At 48.6% G+C, this 20,251-nt stretch overlaps 1 protein-coding gene across 15 annotated transcripts in view; it reads right to left on the minus strand.

The window, feature by feature from the left end:
- Window positions 1-20,251, minus strand: part of Nav2 (neuron navigator 2) — a 615,193-nt gene that overhangs the window by 61,432 nt on the left and 533,510 nt on the right. For all 15 annotated transcript variants that reach the window (XR_012908349.1, XM_075953182.1, XM_075953180.1 and 12 more), the window contains 2 exons: window positions 9,556-9,694; window positions 819-1,110 (listed from right to left, as the gene is read on the minus strand). Coding sequence is in view for 14 of the 15 variants with exons in the window: in XM_075953182.1 (XP_075809297.1) it covers window positions 819-1,110; window positions 9,556-9,694 (431 nt within the window). In the remaining variant the exon portion in view is untranslated. The remainder of the gene's footprint in view (window positions 1-818; window positions 1,111-9,555; window positions 9,695-20,251) is intronic.

Below are 20,251 nucleotides of genomic sequence, written 5' to 3' on the forward strand. Positions count from 1 at the left end.
GGAAACAACCCACATGGGACTTTGGTTGGACTCACAGGCACACTCCTCCTTCGAGAGAACGAGGGACGTAAACCTTCAAGGAAACTGTTATGGGACTAGGAGAGCTGGCTCAGTCTGTACAGTGCTTGCCTTATAGGCATGAGGGTCTGAGGTAGAGCCCCAGAACCAACCTTAAAAAGGGCAGTTGTGACGGAATATACTTATAATTCTAGTGCTGGGAAGGTGGAGACTGGAGGATGCCTACCTAGGGCTTGCTCACCAGCTAGCCTAGCCTATTTGGTGACTCCGGGCCAGTGAGAGATTGTGGCTCACAGTAATAATAATAATAATAATAATAACAACAACAACAACAATAAAAGGTGGAGCTGGGCATAGTAGTACACAACTTTAATCCCAGCACTTGGGAGGGAGAAGCAGGAGGATCTTCGTGAGTTTGAGGCTAGCCTCATATATGGAGTGAGTAACAAGACAGCCATAGCTAGACAGTGGATCAAAAGCAAACAAAAATGATAGATAGATAGATAGATAGATAGATAGATAGATAGATAGATAGATGATAGAATAAGAGAAAAGATTAAAAAAAAACCCCAGATGATGGCGTTGAGAAACATACCTGGGGTTATCCTGATGTGCTTATGCATATTCACATATACTGGCACTCACACATTCGCTGTGTACATGCACACCACACACACATGCTCACAACCATTCACACACACCAGTAAGGATGGCTGTGAACAAGCAGCAACCTGAAGAAGTCACTTGTAATGTAATACCCCCAGCAAAGCCACCATGATCTATCTCGGCAGCTCACTCACCAGTCCCTGGGGTCTTCAGGGAGCCAGCCGGAGCTGATGGCTTTGTCCTTGGCATGGTGATGCCCACTTCCGCTGTCATGCCTCGCCGCCATGAGCCTGTCTGAGAGATGACGGGGTTCTTCTTGCCAGACACACTTTTGTCTGACTCATCTGACATGTCTGAAGGGTTCCGCCTCCACTTGGAGCCCGGCTCCATCTTTACTCCACTGTCTGAGCCTCCATCTGACTTCTTGATGTCGTCACCAGACCACAGGGAATTCCTCTCCACCTGGGAGTGCTTCTCAGCGTCAGTCTGTGGACAGACACTGAATTAGAGCTCACCCATACAGGCAGCGCCAGTCCAGGGACTGTAGAAAGACTATCTGCTTACTTTGTGGGACAGTGGCAGCATCTTCTGCTTTCTTTCCTTTTTTTTTTTCAAGGAACAATGAGTAGGGCAGGAAGAGAGTAAAGGGGCTAGGGGCAGAGAAGAGGGGAGGTGATAGGAAAGGGGTCCCCCAACCCTGCCACATGCGGATAGTCCCCTCCAACCCTGACTCTGCATCTCCACCAGCACCAGCATGCCCCCTTTCCTTTTGCTCTGCATCTTCCTGCCATTCCTCCAGCAGGGAGATTTTTGCATCTAGTTTGCCAGACAATCTAACACCCGAGAGGGAGGGAGCAAGCCTGTGAACTCCACCAATCTGATCCGGGAAGCACTGGACCGGCAATAGCAATGGTGCCTTCTCCAGCCCAGCTTTGTTTCTGAGCTTGCGCTCCCCACGATGCAGCAGTCCTCGGAGAAGTGAGATCATTAGGCAACTTTCTTTGGAAGAGCCTGACCTGCTGGCCATGAAGCCGAGGAAGAGATAGGACTGTGCTGTTAATGAACTGCGGGGCTGAAGGACACAAAGGGAGCTGGAATGTTCTGGGGGCCCTGGGGCTTGCGGCTGGGGGGAGGTTATGGGAAAGGAGAAGTCACCAATGCTTTCAGCTGACCGTTTTGAAAAAGAAGTCCCCCCTATATGAGCTGCCTAGAGGGGACCATGCAGGCAAGGTGGGAAATGAATGTGACCTAGGCAAGACCTGGCCTGAGGCCTGACTGGATGAAAGCTCTATTGATTGGAAGCCCCTGTTCAGCCTCTTCTCTCCCTACTCCCCTGTGACTGCCACCCACCCACGACAGCCTCCCACAGGGGCTTTCACGTGCTTGCTCCTTCCTAAAACACACACGGAGCCTCGGCCACATAACAGGTACCAGAGATGGATCAGGGGAAGGGACAGCTTCATATTCAGCCGCGTGAGGCAGAGGAGAGGTCCCGCATCTTTGTGCAGAACCAAGGTTTGGGAACAGATGCGTGCACAGCGACTGCACACTTCAGGCCACGACACGCCTGAGAAAACAATCCTGGCACGGGTTGGTCAAAGCTAATCGGGAGGCAGCAAGATTACCATCATCTTAACTTCAAAGGTGATCACCAACTCAGTGACCTCAGCCCAGTTTCCTTCTTCCACGTCCTTCCGGCACTCACTGGACTAAAATGAATGTAATGCTCACTGTTGGCCACATGTTTAGTGTCTCTGAACCTGTAAGACCAGTCCCCATCCTTCGTGGAGTTTATGGTCATCTTGAAGTAGTGATGGAATACACAGACATAAATAAACCTGCGACGGTGAGGTGTGATGGCTACCAGGAGCCAGGGAAGCTCTCTGTCCTGGGAATACTTCAAAAAATATTCAAAGGGGCTGGAGAGATGGCTCAGCGGTTAAGAGCATTGCCTGCTCTTCCAAAGGTCCTGAGTTCAATTCCCGGCAACCACATGGTGGCTCACAACCATCTGTAATGGGGTCTGGTGCCCTCTTCTGGCCTGCAGGAATACATGTAGACAGAATATTGTATACATAATAAATAAATATTAAAAAAAAAATTCAAAGCCTCTTCCTCCCGGAACTCACATTTGAGCACATCCTGATACCTAGGGATTGATAAGGTCTAAGCCAACCTGAGGCTGTAGTACCTTTCTCGGACTTGATGGCTATATTGTGTGTTTCTCAACGTCTGTAGGCCTCTTTCCCACAGTTACACTGTGGTGCAGCTAATAACAGCCACACTAAACCCTAAGCTTACTGTGTACTGCAGTGCTCCAGGGGCCTGCGAGATGGCTGGAAAGTAAAGGTACCAGTGGCCCGAGTTCAACTCCTGGAACCCACGCAAAGGTGAGAGACAACGACTCCACAAAGTTGGCCTCTGAAATCCACGCACTCGTCATGGCATATGTACATACAGAGAGAATAATGAATTTTTTTTTGAGGCAGAGTCTCACTATGCATCTCTATCAAGAACAGGCTGACCTCAAACTCAAAGAAATCCACCTGCCTCTGCCTCCCAAGTGTGAGAATTAGAAATGTGTACCATACCACCATGTCTGGCAACAATAAAAACACATTTTCTAATTATTTAGAAAATACAAGCATTTGGGCTGTGGGCATCACTCAGTCGACCGAGTGTTTGCCTAATATGCATGATGCCTGGTTTTCCAAATCCCTAACACCACAGAAACCCAGTGAGGTAGTACGCTGTAATCTCAGCATTCTGGACACGGAGACGGCAAGATCAGAAATTCTAAGTCATGCTTTACTAAGGTGTTTGAGGCCAGCCTGGGCTCCATGAGACTCTGGTGAGAGAGAGAGACAGACAGGCAGAGAAAGAAAGAGACTATCATTTGATATATTTCTCAGCGAAAACCCACAAGAAAATAACAGAATACCGAGGCTTTGAGTGGGAAAAAGACTCACCCAAGTTTGCACAATGAAGAAGCCATTGTGGGAACTCTACTTCTCCAATTGCCAAGCTCATAATTTAACCCCTGTAGTATAGTGCAGTCCTTGACTAAAGCCCACAGAGATGCAACCTTTTGCAAGCCTGGGGCACCTACTAAAAATACCCACACCTAGCAGATTCTCCTTTTATAGGCAGTCTGGTTGTCTCAAGCTCAGGCCGAGAGCAGCCTTAGCTGGCCCCTGTGCCAAATCCAGTCTCATCAAGAGAGTGCACATGTCTCCTCCATGGTTTGGCCTTCTCATCTCTGGTGGAATAGCCCTCCAACTATCACACCCCCCTAACTTGGTGCAGGGTGTGAACTCTTCCAACCTCCTTTCTGCAGCTGAGGGCTTGTCTCGGACATCTTGACAGGTTTGCAATCACACATCCTTAGCAAATCCTCTGGAGCCATGTGTAACCAGCGGTGGTATCTCTTGGAAGTTAAAATGGAAGAAAGCGGTTTCTCTGTTCCCAGAGCTTATAATAGGAGGGCCAGGAGGTCAGCACTCTGGTGGTCCTACCGCCTTTTGAAGCTTTTGGATGTCTCCTTGATCATCAACAGGTAAATGGGAAAAGGGCAGATAAGCCAGCTGTGGGACCTCAAAGAGGAGAACAGTGTTCCCAGAGAGGGAAGCCTGGCCCCAAAGGGGAAGGGCACTGGCTTTAGAGCCCAGGGGGCTTGAGTTCCAGCACTGGCTGCTTGATCATCCACCCTGTGTGAGGGCTTGGGTTCCTTCCCACCTCGAAGGCTATTACAATGGGTATCAAACAGATGGGATTGAACAGAGAACCCGAGAGAGAGAGAGAGAGAGAGAGAGAGAGAGAGAGAGAGAGAGAGAACTGAAGAGCTAAGCATGGAAGAATTTCATAAGCAGAGTTTCTCCTCACCAAACTCTCCAGCTCTGAGAATCCCAGCGCCCTGCTGTGTCTTTAGTGTTTACCTCCTCCATGTCTTACAGACCTAAAACAGGGTTTTAGCTGCCTGAGCATCTAGATACTGAATCCCCTGCGGGCCTAGATGACAAGGGCGCTTTAAGCTGGAGCCCCCATAATATAAAGAATCACAGTGACATCACCCGTTACTTGTGTCCCCAGACACTACGACCCTCAGACACTTTCAGTTCATCCTGAGACTGAGTTGTAGTTCATGTTGTAAACACCTCTAAGAAAGAAGCAGGTTTGAAGAGAAGTAACTAGCCCAAAGTCAGAATCAGTAGCTCCCAGGGAGGTGGGCAGGTGCCTATCTCCAGCTATGTGGAACCTGCCATCCTGATAGCCTGGCGTCCAGAGGATACTAAGACATATAGGACAGCAACCCTGGCCACATTAGTCCTAATTCTGTTGCCTTTAGAGTTAAACAAACAAACAAGCTGAGAATTATATATTTTACCCCTGTGAATTTTGTTTAAAAACAAAAACAACAACAAAAATTTTGGGCATTGAAAATGAAAGAAAATTTTTGGCAAAGGCAGCTCACCACCCCAGCACCTGCATTAGTGCCTTCCACAAATCCCGGAAGACTCTAAGCGGCCAAGGACTGAATGCGTGGATGAATGTACGGCAGACATCGAGATGTTTGCTAAAACCCCCTGCACCAGCCCAGAGCCTGGAGAACAAGGTGCTGCAAAAAGGAAGGCAGATTGCTCTGAAACTACAAGCCAAATCCATCACAGCCTGCTGCCCTTTGAATTAGCATCTCAGAGACAAAAAAAAAAAAAAAAAAAGGGAGACAGAGAAAGGCAGGCAAGCACAGAGGGAAAGGAGGGGCCTCAGAGAAGCTCACCAGCTTAGACTGTGGGAGAAGCATGCTCAGAGCTGGCAAGCTGCTGACAGACCAGGGCCATTATTTTGTGAATGAGAAGGCTCTGACTGAGCCATCCCAGGATGTCACAGGGTTAAAAACTCAACCCCTGGAGCACTTGACTTCAATGTCCCCCTCCTCTCTGATGCCACAGTTGGCACTTGGACTCACCGGCTCTCCTAGAGGTGGTCATGCAGAAGGGGCTCAGGTCTCACTCAGGACTTTGTGTCTCACACTGAGCCCTGAGCACAAGGGCTCGGGGTGCCCATAAGCAGGCCAGGAAGGCCTGTGGGGTACCTTCATTGCTCCTCAGTGTCCGGGGGAAACAGTCCCCTCAGAGAAGTTTCACCTTTCCTTCTGTCTCCTCCTCTTTCCATCAGCGCACTGGTAGCTCCTTGCGCTTTCGAGAAAAGAAATTCCCAGGCAGGCTGTGTGTACTGTGGGAACACCAAGCCCTCTCTTGCCTCGTGTGTCCTGCCTGGCGGACTGTGCAACCCACTATCCCAGGGTAAAGCATTATGTGACAAGACCCCCGATGAGCGTACCAAGGAGTGGGAGGGTGCAGGCGCATCTTCCTCTTAGATTCCCTCAAAGAGGGGTAATGGCCCTTAGCATTCCTGACAGCCTGAGGGGGAGGAGGCGCAAGGCTGCCAGAATGTGAAGTCAAATATTTTGAGATGCTCCCTGGACAGGAACAAAGGGAATGTCACAAAAAGTCCATTTAAAAGCACCACGACAATAGGCATATGGGTAGCCAATGCCATAGCCAGGATTTCTGCAACCCAGACCCTCTTCAACTCTCATTTTAATATTTTTAATTTGGGTAGATTTGTAAGAGGGCAAATAACCGACCCAATGAAGAGCGAACCCCCATTATCCCTTAAAATTACTTTTGATCTTGACTAAGACATCTGTGTAGTAACCTTGAAACAGCACCCTGTGACATCTGCAAGAAAGCAAAGTGCTGTTAATGAGGCAAGGCGTTTGCCTGTACCAAGTTCAAATGCATGTGTGAGAAAGGCATCTTATTTGGTGTCAGTGGATCTGCAGACGAATTTCTGCCTGTGAGGAGGAGGCAGATAATAGGAGGGCTTTCCAATTCGGTGTTCCCAGATCCCCCTGATCACCCGGAGCTCCCCCATCCCCTGCAGGGGTACCACACTGATTTCCTGTTGTCTCAGTGCTTCCTGTAACCTGCCTACCCCAGATGACTGACCTCCTCACTCCTCCCCTCTGTGTCTAAGGGCAGTCTGCAAGTTCAGTGGCTGCTGATATCTTAAATACAGAGCGTGTATCAGGAAAAAAAGAAAAATGATACTGATACTTTGCATCCAGCGGGGACCTAGGCTGGCTGAGTGTCACTAATCTGGGTCTGATCACCAGTCGGTGGTCATTCTCAGAGAGTATGGCTTAGTTTGTTTGTAAAATACAATTATTTTTTTAGGTGTACTACACATGGCTGGGAGTGTGTGTGTGTAATTTTGAGACAATGTTTCATACATCACATAGCCCAGGCTGACCCTATACTCACTACCACACTATAGAGCCAAGGTTGATGCTGCTGATCCTGCCTCCTTAAAATTACTTAAAATTTAATTTTTGTAAGCCCAAGTGCTGAGCTTACAAACTCATGTCACTACATTCTATTTATGTGGTGCTGGGGATCCCAGCCAGGGTTTCGTGTGGGTCAGGAAAGCAGTCCGTGTATCCTGCAGATGCAATACTATTTCTTAAAGTTTTAGTGTGTGTGTGTGTGTGTGTGTGTGTGTGTGTGTATGTGAGCATCCAAGTCCTTGTGTCTACAGAGTCTAGAAGAAGGGATGAGATCCCCTGCGGTTAGTCTTACAGGCAGTATGAGCCACCCACCATGGTGCCGGGAACTGAACTCAGGTCCTCTGCAAGAACCACACATCCTTTTAGCAACTGAGAATCTTCAGGGCACAACTTGAAAAATTCCAGAAAATCAGCAGTCACACGATGACCGCTCAGGTCAGGATACAAAGTATTTACCCCGAAATCTTAGTGCTCCTTCTTGTTGTCTGGGTAACAACAACATACAAGCACGCGCCTACTTCTAAAATAAGAATGCTAGTGGTAATAGGTGATCCCAAAAACAATGCCTAAAATATTGCCCCAGGTAGTCTGCAGCTGCCTTTCATCCCCACACTGCCAATACAGCTTTTCTTTAGCCCCACCCACAAAAGGAGAGACACCTTTGAAACAGAGGCTTCCAACAAGGCCCCTACCTGTACAAAGTAAGATGCAGCTGAGGAGGAAGAGGCTGTGGGAGGATAGGAGGGGAAAGAGGGAAGGGCCATGCTGGTGGCTAGGGGGTAGAAGTCTCAGCCTTTCTCAGTAGTTCACCCAAGACATCAGCCCCCAAAGGATTAACCCACACCAGAATTGCCATAGCTGGCCTTGTGCTGGTAACAAACCACGAGGACGACACCATACTTGGCCTGCAGTGAAACAGCCTTACAGAGTGACGGCCAGCCACTAAGGAACACAGCGAGGGCCAAAATGAGTCCACAGAACTGAGCTGTGTTTGAAATGTCAAATCCTAGATTAGTGTAACTGGTGGCTGCTATTACACACTGCTCACAGGGGACCTGTGTCAAGGAGCTTGCTCCTGCAGAGAAACAGCTTCTCACCTTCAGGAGCTAGGTACATGTTTTTGCGTGCAACAGTGTAATTGAAAAAAAAAAATTAAAACCAGGTATGGTGGTGCAAACATGGGATCTCAGTATTTTGAGGCAGAGGCAGAAGAGTTCTGGGCCAATCTGGATCATCTTAAAACTCTCCCAAAACAAACAAACAAACAAAAACCCAAACAACAACAAAAAGAAAGCTGGGCAGTGGTGGCTCACACATTTAATCCCAGCACTCGAGAGAGGCAGAGGCAGAGTTTGAGGCCAGCCTGGACTGTTAGGAAGAGAAGTCCTGTCTCAAAATACCAAAAAGAAGGAGGAGGAGGAGGAGGAGGAGGAGGAGGAGGAGGAGGAGGAGGAGGAGGAGGAGGAGGAGGAGGAGGAGGAGGAGGAGGAGGAGGAAGAAGAAAGGAAAGAAAGGAAGGAAGGGAGGGAGGGAGGAAGGAAGGAAGGAAGGAAGGAAGGAAGGAAGGAAGGAAGGAAGGAAGGAAGGAAGGAAGGAAGATAGATTAAGGGATTTGGGTAGAATGGCCTCTAACATTCTCACATCCCTAGGTTCAGATCCCCAGTGCTACATAAAGCAAAGTGTGGTTATTCCAGCACTGAGGATGTAAAGTAGGGATCAACAATCAGGAGAACCCGTCTTAAAACAAAAGATGGAATGTCATTTATAATAATATAATAATGATTTATAATAATATGAGTAATTAGTGTGGGCGGAGCAACAAGTAACACGCAAGCAAGGGCTGTGAAACACAGACGCCATAGATAGACAGTTCCCAGCCTCAGGCTGGGACATACTGACTTCCCAGTGTACCGTTCTTAACCTCTGTTCTACTCCCTACAGATCAGACCTGAGCTCACAGACAGCAATGGCTCTTGTGAGAAAGAGGAGAGACACTTTGGACTAGGATCCACACCAGGGGAACCAACAGCCCTTTGCTTATGATCTTCAATGAGGTGTGTGTACATATGCTTGTGTATTCAAGCAAGGTGCATGGGGGTGTGTGTGTGTGTGTGTGAACATGTATGAACACTCATGTGGAAGCCAGAGGACACCCTTAGCGCCCATTCCTCAAGTGTTGTCTGCCATTTTTTTTTTTGAGACAGGTCTCTCATAACTGGGGAGCTTGCTCTGCAGGCCAGGTTGGCTGGTCAGCGAGCCCCAGGGATCCACCTGCCTCTGTGGCACTGGGAGTTCAGATGCCCACCACCACATCCAGGTTTGTTGCTTTTTAAAATGTGGTTTCTGGGTTGAACTCAGGTCCTCAGGCTTACGTTTTACAAACTGAGCGGTTCTCTGTTTGTTCCCTGCTTGTTTATTAGTGTGTGTGAAGCTGCTCTGCCCCTCTGTATCACCCACTACCTGGTACCCTTTTCCTACCGAGAGGACCCAGAGACCAGACATTGCGGCTGGACCTCCCCTCTCTATAGCCGGGGAATTCTGATCACCACAAGCTGAAGGATGCTGGGAAGAACTGTTCTTACCTGTACATCCAGGTTTCTCCGGGAGGAGGCAGGCGTGTTGGCATAGGAGCTGATGGATGAGCTGGTATTGATGTCATCCGTGCTGAGATTGTCTATGGTGTCACTGATGCCGCTGCTGACGGAGCTGCTGTCATCCCAGCTGGCAAGACAAAAATATCCTCAGCCACCTTCTAGAGAAGCTTGGTCTAGAAAAGGCCCAGCCTGTGACCTAGTGTCTCCCAGGGGGCCCCTGCTCAGATGAGACTCAGCTACAAGGAAACCTGAGCGAACGGTCTGGTCCCACTTCACCAGAGTGGGTGGATTCATGAGCAGAAGCTACAAACCTTGGTGATATCCCTTCACTCTGGGAAGCCTGCTGAACCTCCTCTCCAGGGCAGGGTGGGGGGAGCGGGCAGGGCAAGATTGACAGGGGAGGAAGAGAGGGAGCAGGGCGGGAGAGCTGCTGTATGGTCCCCCGCCACGCACCTCACCTCTCCAGAACAAACACCTGAGGACGGGGAGTGCAAAGTATCCCCAGAGACCAGCCCCTTCTATTAGTAGCTCTGTCTTCATAATATCCCAGGTACATACAGAGAGAACAAGACTCTCCCCTTTCCAAGCTTCTAAGAGGGAGAGGCCAACCCCTTCCTGGCAATGATCCTCCATCCTGGGTTCCCCATCACTGCCTCCCACCTCCCAACACCATCACACTTAACCAAGCACCAGACCTTACCACTGCCCTTTTCAAAACACATCCATCCACGGGCAGTTCTGTCCAGCATATCACCCCACAACCTGTGGTGTCCTAGGTGTCTCCTTTCCTTAAGGTCTCTGGCTGCCACTCCCCCCTGCGCCCCCCACCCTGAGGTGCACCTGGTGTCCCTCTCCAATCCTAGCTTACAGCCTTATGCACATGGACTTCTTTCATTTCTAAGCCAGGACTGTTTTCCTTCACAAGGCTTTCGTTGGCTGTCCCTGCCTCCTCATCTTTTAGGTCTCAGTGGACGTGTCATGACTTCAGAAAGGCCATCCCATTCTATTACCCCCAATATGATATATTTTTCTTCTTTGTTTGTGGGATGATGGGCACATAGCCAGTGTCCAATAAGTACTTGCTGAACTGAAACCATGGGTGGGTGGGTTCCATCAAGTAAACTGCCAATGTCAGCGTGGCACCGTTCTAGCTGAGCTGGTGACAGCGGAATTACTGACAGCTAGAGAAACTGAGGCTTGGACAGGTGGGGTGCCATGTACATGGTCAGCTAGAGAGACATGAGCGGGTCAGGATCCAGTCATGGTGGATCTCCAGTGTCACTCTCTACTGTGACAACCGCCTCCCACGACATCCTCTGTGCACACCACACATGATGTGGTCCATTTTCCCAGGAGGTCACGAACTCAAGGTCACACAAGGCAGGGAGGACAGGACTGATACCCAGGCAGTGACTTAATCAGATTACTGCCCCGTGTGGCCTATAAGGACTGCTAAAAATCCTTGAAGAAGGTTGTCAGGAAGCCTTCCAAGTATGGGGAGCTGAAAATTTAAAAAGCCAAGAGAGCCTTTCCTACACACACACACACACACACACACACCTCAAAAGGAGCTATAGTTCAGCTGGGCGGTGGTGGTGCACGCCTTTAATCCCAGCACTCGGGAGGCAGAGGCAGGCGGATCTCCTTGAGTTCAAAGCCAGCCTGGTCTACAAGAGCTAGTTCCAAGACAGGCACCAAAAGCTCCAGAGAAACCCTGTCTCTAAAATAAATAAATAAGCTGTAGTTCACTCCACTAGCCTAGCTTGGAAGGCATCTGCCTCTAAATGCCGAGCTCTGCTGACCAGGGGCTGGGGAAAGCCTGCTTTCGGTCCAGCCACTCAGCTAGCCCATGTGGCTTTCAAAAGTCACCCTGGAAGGCTGCAAAGAATGCAGGAGAACATAAAGCTGTTGTGCAAAGTAGAGGGGATACAGCAGTAGAGCAGGGGCCCCATGGGCGCTGTGGGTCGGGGGTGGATGATTCTTCTGGGGCACCAGTCAGATCTGGAGTCAGAAACACGGGGGTGGTGGGGAGGAATGTGCGGACCAAGTGATCTGCTCCTGTGCAGTGCCAGTTAGCTTAGGCTTGTTATTTGGTGAACTTGCGTGCTAACCAACTATCAGGGAACTGTAATTTGTGAGTGGCTCCAGACGTGTAGCTGAGAGTCAGACGTGAGGAATGTGGGAAGTGAGATGTCAACGGAGTGGGACGGAAGTCAGTGGATGCAGTCAAGCGGTTAGGAAATCAGGACATTGGAACCTGGACTGGGAGGCGGAGGCGATGAACTCGAATCAGGCAACCGATACAGAAACAAGTTATGAGAAGGGATTAAGGTTAGGACTTGAAAGAAATCCAGAAGTTGCAGCTGGGTGGTGGAGGAGCATGCCTTTAATCCAGAGACAGGTAGGTGGATCTCTGGAGTGTGAGGCCAGCCTGTTCTACACACTGAGTTCCAGAATAGCCAGGGTTACACAGAAATCCTGTCTTGAAAAACAAAACGAAACAAAAAATAAAAGGTTGTGTATTTACCGCAAAATGGGGAGATAGGATTTGAGAGAGCAACCCTGGGGGCTAAAGACACGGGGGGATCCACTTGGGAACAGAAGGGCCGTTCTTCAGTGGGATTTAACCACACCTGGGTTCTAGCTTCAAATCGAACAAAGGAAAAACCATCCAATAAGAGCCCACCGGAGATGACAGGAGTTGGGAGGATGTGATTTTTAAAGCTTCAAAAAAAACCAGTAAGCCGGGGCTGGAGAGATGGCTCAGAGGTTAAGAGCACTGGCTACTCTTCCAGAGGTCCTGAGTTCAATTCCCAGCAACTACATGGTGGCTCACAACCATCTGTACTGAGATCTGGCGCCCTCCTCTGGCGTGCGGGCATACATCGAGGCAGAATGTTGTATACATAATAAATAAATAAATAACAGTAAGCCACCATGTCACTACATGAAGCTTAGAAAGGCCAGTGAGCACTGGTCTAGCCTCTACTCATGGATGCCCGTGAGTGCATTCCAAAACAGTCTTGTGATTCACAGCTTTAAGAAATGATTAATATGGGGTTTGGAGCGAGGGCTCAGGTTAAGAGCACTAGCTGCCCTTCCAAATGTCTTGAGTTCAATTCCCAGCAATTACATGGTGGCTCACAAACATCTATAATAAGATCTGGTGCCCTCTTTTGTCTGCAGGGATACATTCAGGCAGAACACTGTATACATATAAATAAATAAATCTTTTAAAAATATTATTTATAGCCAGGTAGTGGTGGCACACACCTTCAATCCCAGCATTCAGGAGGCAGAGACAGGTGAGTCTCTGTGAGTTTGAGGTCAGCCTAGTCTACAAAGTGAGTTTCAGGACAGCCAGAGATACACAGAAAAATCCTTTCTTGAAAAAAAGATATATATATATCTTATTTATCTGGTGTGTATCAGTGTTTTGCCTGTATGTCTGTTCACCTTTGGTGCGCACAAAGGACAGAAAAGAGGGTTGGACCCTCTTGGAACTGTGGTTACAGACAGTTGTGAGCCACCATGTGGGCACTGAAAATCAAACCCAAGATTCTCTGGAAAAATTTCTTCAGCCCCATCTTCATAGGTTGAAAGGATGTGAGATTAAATGAAAGATTTAAAAACTAGAATAAGGTTACAAAAAAAGAATTGAGGGGCTGGAGAGATGGCTCAACAGTTAAGAACACTGGCTGCTCTTGCAGAGAATCAGGATTCAGCTCCCAGCACAAATATGGTAGCTCACAACTGTCTGTAAGGACAGATCTGGGGCAACTGGCCTCCCTGGGCACTGAACACACATGGTGTACTTACATACACTCAGGCAATATACCCATACACATAAAGTAAACATAAGAAAAGAATCAAAATGTTGACAATAATATCTTACTTTACATAATCTATTTGCTACCAAGAGTTAAAAGCTTAGAGAGACTTAGCTTTATTCCGGTGTCAACTGCCTTGCTAGAAATTTGAAGTGCTTATGGGAGCCAGGTGGATTCAAACCATAAACATATTTTAAAATGTCCAAGGAGATTTAATAATTCAAGTTTGCAAATAGAATTGTGTAAGTTTGAATAGCCAAGTCTAAATTAACAAGGTACCAATCGGCAAGTAGATATTATATTTTTGTAAAAAGGTTTTTTAAATTTGTTTTTATTTTATGTGTGTGAGTCTTTAGCCTGCATGCACACACACACACACACACATACACGCACACACGCGCGCACACCATCTGTGCGCTTGGTACCCAGAGAGGCCAGAAGAGGGTGCCAAACCCTTTGGAACTGGAGTTACAGGGTAACTGTGAGCCACTATGCCTGTGCTGAGACCACAAACCCAGACCACCTGCAACAGCAGCCATGCGCTGACCCTGAAATACTGTGAATTTACACAGAAATATTTGACTTCGGTACGTCTTGTTAAGAAATCCAGGTTTAAACATCGAAACTTCAGTTTATTGAGTATTACACTACATTCGCCCTAGACGGCTGTTTGTTGCACACAGATGCTCTTCTGAGGCTAACATGTTTCTATCAAGGTAGATTTGGAGGCCACAGAGGCCATACAGTTGGCTGAGTGCTTGCACAAAGCCCTGCTTTGATCCCTAGTGTTGTTTAAACAGGACCCGGTGGCACAAACCTATAATCCTAGCACTCAGGAGATGGAGGTAGGAGGAGTTCAAGGCTTGGTCTACAAAGTGAGTTCTGGGACAGCCAGAGCTATCACACCGGGAAACCCTACCCCCAAAAAACGACCAAACAAAAAAAAGAAGTTCAAGACTACTCCAGAGGGCTGGAGAGACGGCTCAGTGGTTAAGAGCACTGTCTGCTCTTCCAGAGGTCCTGAGTTCAATTCCCAGCAACCACATGGTGGATCACAACCATCTATAATGAGATCTGGTGCCCTCCTCTGGCGTGTTGGCATACATGGAGGCAGAATGTTGTATACATAATAAATAAATAAATCTTAAAAAAAAAAAAAGACTACCCCAGACAGACTAAACTGAAGGCAATCCTCGAATATGTGAGACCCTGTGAGTTTTGTTGTTGTCGCCGGGGCTTTTTGTTTGCTTGTTTAAGAAAGTTTTGTTTCCCAAATGAACGAATTTTTTTTTTTTACACAAATTGTTATTTATGTAAACAAGAGCTTCCCCTGGCTCCTTAGAGGCTTCTGTGGTCCTTTGCTCTGCATTTTAAGGCTTTCAAAGACAGATTCTCAACTGCCTTGTGGAGGTGGGATTTCCGTGTCTTTCCTCCTTCCTCTTGCCTTCTCTTGTCCCCTGGACTTGGTGGTACGTGCATTTGTGAGTTGTCGGACAAGGAAACTCAACTACTCAGGTCCTCTGTAAGGGCAGCAAGTGCTTTTAAGCACTAAGCCATCTCTCCAGCTCCTCCCTTTGATTTTTAAAAATTACACTCATTATTATTATTTTACACTCTGTGTGTGTGTGTAGGTGCCGTGGTGCGCACATGGAGGTCAGGAGTCAGTTCTCTTGTTCTACCGTGTGGGTCCTGAGAAGTGAATTTAGGGGGCAGGCTTGGCAGCATCACCACCTGCTGAGCCATCTGGGTAGCCCTGTCTCTTTTATATTTCAGTACAGATCCTAGATAACCAGTTCTTTGGCTTAAGAATGATGAGGATGCTTCCATAGAAACACGGGAACAGTCAACACAGACGGTCCACTTCCCAGCCATGTACAGTCATGCACCTTTCCCCGGACCCATGCTCTGGGAGAGTTCAGACAAGGTTCGTCTTCTGCAGAGGCCCCTTCAGGGACTCTGGACCTTCTGTACTGAGGCAGTGCCTCTCATCTGAAGCCTCTCTCTCTCAACAGTTGGAATTGGCCTCGCTCCCTGGCATTGCCGTGGGAGCTGAGAATCCAAAATCCAGCTCTCACACTTGAGAAGCAAGTGTTTTCTTTACCCATTGATTCATTTATGCCTACAGGGTACAGGGAAATAGATACAATGTTTTGCATGTACGCCATTGTCAGGAAGCCCTAAGTGGTATCTTTTGTAAATTAAAAAAAAAATCTGTGCATCTATGAATGTTTTGTCTGTGAGTATGTCTATGCACCACTTGTGAGCCTCTGTGTTAGTGTGGGCATAGAACTCAGGTCATCTGGAAGAGCACATGCTCTCTCACCCAACACCCCCTAGGAAGCCTCAGGCCCACTGCCCCATATGGTCAGGCACTCAGGGACTGCAAACCCACTACATAATCTTCACAGTCACTTCCCCGCGTTAGCATCTACGTCAGACCACACTCTCTCCTCACAGACACAGGACAGGCTCCAGCCTGGTGTTCATGTTCACCAAGACAATGTCTGTCGGACACACCAGACTTGGGCCAATGATATTTTTGTCACTTTCCGTTTCTGTTTAGGACCCAGAACCTCCTCAGAAGAAGGGATTGAAACCCCATTCCCCCAGCTCACCAGGAAGAAAGTCGGCAAACAGACCTTCAAATCCTTCACTTGCTAAGCTGCATCCTTAGCACCAAACCTCTCCCTGGCAATCAGGGACATGGGGAGGAGACAGGGGCAGCCAGCACCCAGCAATTTCCTTAGAACCAAGATTCTTACAGTGCCCACATTGGCTTCTGCCACCCCTGGAGAAAATTCAGATGTGAAAGAAGGGTCCCCAAACTTCAGTAGATATATCCATGAACCCAGATTCAGTTTCAGCAGCTGAGGCCATCCCGGAGTCGGGAATTCAGGTGCCACTCAAATGCTGGTAGCACGCGTTCAGCAGCACAAAAGCAGACTGTCTGCATGAAAGTTGCAGGTAACAGGGTCGTAAATTATTTCATCTCTGCACACTTCCGGCTTTGCCCCAAGCCGGAATTCTGGTGGGGGAATGATCACCCCAAGGGCAGGAGAAGGCAAGTTTGAGCTAGGAGTTGGGTGTTGGGGCAATTTAAAAGCAACAGAACCAGCCATGATCTTGAATCAATGTGGTAACATAGTTACAACTCTGCATCTCACTCAAAACAGACTGGCAAGGTAAGAGGGACCAGCGGTCAGATCTTCCCACCCAGATTTACACGCCCTGACTCTGGAATTATTGAAGGAGGGAGAGAGGGAGGGCTCATTAAGATTTTCAAATAGGATCCTTGAGAGATAATGCACTGTGTTCAAGGAAAAGATGTGCTAAATGACACTGTAAAAACTAATTGCACAGCACAGCCCATAAGAGGCGGGATCCTCCCTAGACTTCAGTGTCCTCAGAACCACCCTGGGCCTCTCGGCACTTAACTAAACTCCACGCGTTCCAGCCCTTACCTGCTAGCCCTTCGAGCAGCTCAGCTGTGGAGTCCCAGCGGAGCCCACTCGGCCACCCCGCCCCCACCCCCTGCCTCAGCCAGACAGCTGCATTCAGTTGCAAAAAGCCCAGACTGGTGGAACTTGTTTTCTGGCTATTGTTCAAGGCAATTGTTCCCTGAAACCCCCGGGCCTGATTGGAATGAGGTCCTTCTGCGTGGATGAGTGAGCAAGGGCAGCGCTAAGCTTACCAGAAAACCCCAGGAAAAGAAAGGGAAAGGTTGCCTTCCTGCATTTCCGACCAAACAGGTATGTTAACTATTTCCCCACCATAGGGCTGACTCAGAGCATCACTAACCCCTAGATGCTCCAGGGTTCCATTAGGGAAGCCTTCAAAAGCCTTTCATAAAGGACCCAAGTGATGTTGATGGTTTCCTCTCGTTCTCAGTTCTCATAGTTCTCAAATCAAGACACGAGGCAGCACTCACAGCCTCTTAGGTATTCTGCTATTATTAAACATGTTTTATCCCAGTGTCCCTGAGATGAGGAAACAGACTTGGAGAAAACAGGCCAAAGGTCAGAGCAGTGGGAACCTATGAAGTGGATTAGTGAGTGTCCTCTACAGGTGTTTTGACTGTGATGTGCACACCACATGTGTTTGTGTATGTTTGTGTACGCGTGCCCGTGTTCTTGCCTGAGGGCTGCATGCAGACCACAGAGTCAATGGAGATCAAAGGACACACTCAACATGGTGTTCACCTTGTTTGGGCCTCGGTGCCAGTGTCTACACCAGGCTAGCCCATACACCAGTCTAGCCCACAGTCCTAGGAGCCATAAGATCCCAGACTTAAATCCTCAGTGTGTCCAGTTTGATATGGGTCTGGGAATTCAAACACAAGTCTCCCCCCTCAGCTATTGCCCCAGCCCTCGCTTCACAGACTGTAAGACACATCCCCAGTCAGTATATAGTAGAAGGTCTTAGAAGCCCACAGCTCAGAAGACACAGCTACTTTTATTTTAAAAGTTAAGTGGGGTGTGGATGTAGCTCAGAAACAGCATGAGGACTTGGGACCCCCAGCACTGGGAGAAAAAAAATTTACCAAAGAAACAAAATAAACAAACAAAAAATCCCAGTACCACCACTAACAACAACAACAACAACAAAAAAAACACAAGCAAGCCGCCTCTCTTTGAAGCTAACATATGCTGTTTGCAGTTCTAGTACAAAAAAAAAGAAGAAGAAGAAAAAAAAAGACCCACAAGTTTAATTTGAAATTTGTAGGGGCAGAGTTTAAATCCCGAAGTCAACAAGTTTCGCCTGACCTAGAAGGGGGCAAGGGTGCCACTAAACTCACGAGGCAGGAAGCTGAGCCAGCTCTGCAGAGAAACAACCAACTAGGTCTCTCTGCTGGAATCCAGTTGGCAATTACCTTGTTAGAACACCCTCATTGCTGGGAGACTTGGGTCTCCCAAGTGGTATTGTGCTAATGACACCGGGTCCGGTTCTTTGGGGGGGGGGGGAGACAGAGGGTTTAATAGGTGTGCAGAGCTCTCCAGGCAAATCAGAGAGCACCAGCACAGGACAGCTGAGGCCCAGGTTGTGGGGAACCTGCAAGGTATGGGAGGGAGGTACCACTGCACTGACACTGTGAAACAGGCAGTAAAGTGTGTGCGTGCGTGCGTGCGTGTGTGTGTGTGTGCACACGCGTGTGTATGGGGAGAGGCATATGGTTTTTGTTACGATTAGTGGACAAGGTCCCAGGGGAAAAGCGCGTCTATGGATGGTGCCAGGTGCAAGCCCAATCACTTGGGAGAGAGGGAAACAGAAACCCCACCAAGAAGGCTTAGAGGGGATTTAGCAGCGATGAGAAGGCTCCAGGCTTAGGTTTCATCCCACAGCACCTTTGTCCCATTTTGCTAACCCATTCCTGGACAAGTAGGTGGTCCCTGGGAGGAAGCGTGAAATTCTCCCTCTGCTTTCAGGGGCTCGGCATGGTTGAACACCCCAGGCTTTGGTCTGGATGCCTCAGGCTCTCATTGTTGTCACAGGCACCAGAGTGTCTGCTGACCTCAGCCACACAAAGCCTTCTCTCCTCGCAGGCTCCACCATGCTCAGCTTGAGCCATTGCCAGTTCCTAGTCATCTTGGGCCAAGGTTCTCAACAGACTCATCCTCATTTTCAGCTTCCCAGAAGGCACGTTTCTCCTAAGCATCCACAGAATTCAGCCATTGCAACCAATGAAAACAACGGTGAACACTGACTAGGGAGAGGAGTCTCAATATCAGATCCGGACACAGCCCCGAGTCCTACGATGGCAGCCCATGGCATTGCCCTAGCAAGTGCAAACTATCGAGGCCTCCTTTTGTCATGGATGTGGAAGGGGAGCTACAGAAGCCAAGCAAGCTGCTGAAGGTGCCCAGCTTGGCGGACTCGCAAGTGATTCCAGAGCTCTTGCGAACCATGTACAGGGAGAAAGTTAATCCATTTACTTTGGCAGAGGGGAGGGTTATGTAAGAAATCAGAACTTCCACCTGCTCTGCAAACCAAGGACACTGAAGAGTCACCGTTTATTTGAAAACATCTCAATGAGCTAAAAAAAAAAAAAATGGGGCGAGGAGACAAATCCCAGTCTCAGGAGGTGGGTGGGTGTGTGGGGTACCAACATTCATTTAATTCTCCTTACCCCAACCTCCACTTATTTCCCAATGCATCTTAGGGCTCTAGAAAGCTGAATACACAAGAGACACGGTTGCTCCAGGGCAGCAGGCAGAGAGGCAGAGGTGGCAGGCTCCCTCTTTGCTGGCAAGGGCTTTCCTTTAAAGTTCCGCCTTCTGGAGTAAATGGCAAGATAAGGAACTAGGTCAAGAAACTACGCCTCACCAGGCATGGTGGGGCATGCCTTTAACCTCAGAACTCAGAAGGCAGAGGCAGGTGGACCTATGTAGTGAGTTCCAGGACAGCCAGAGCTACATAAAGAGACCTGGGAAGGGAGAAAGGGAGGGAGGGAGAGAGGGAGGGAGGAAGGAAGGAAGGAAGGAAGGAAGGAAGGAAGGAAGGAAGGAAGGAAGAGCAACGGGCCCTCAGGGCTGTTGAGCAGGCTCAGTGATTAAGAGCACTTGCTGCTCTCGCAGAGGACCCTAGCTCAGTTCTCAGAACCCACATGGTGACTCACAGCCACCTGCAACTCCAGTTCTGGGGGATCCAGCGCTCTCCAGGCAAGTATATAGCACACTTACAAACAGGCAAAACACTCACATGCATACAAATCAATAAATGCAAAGAAAACTTCCACCTACCCCTCAAAATCAGCCTTACAAGTGACGAGAAGTGAGGCCGTAGCTAATAGGACGACCCAGCCATACACGTATAGGGCTGCTGCCAAAGCCTGGGGACCATTAACATGCAGGCTGGAT

Source organism: Microtus pennsylvanicus, chromosome 18 (genome assembly GCF_037038515.1).
Source record: "Microtus pennsylvanicus isolate mMicPen1 chromosome 18, mMicPen1.hap1, whole genome shotgun sequence".
Taxonomy (NCBI): Eukaryota; Metazoa; Chordata; class Mammalia; order Rodentia; family Cricetidae; genus Microtus; species Microtus pennsylvanicus.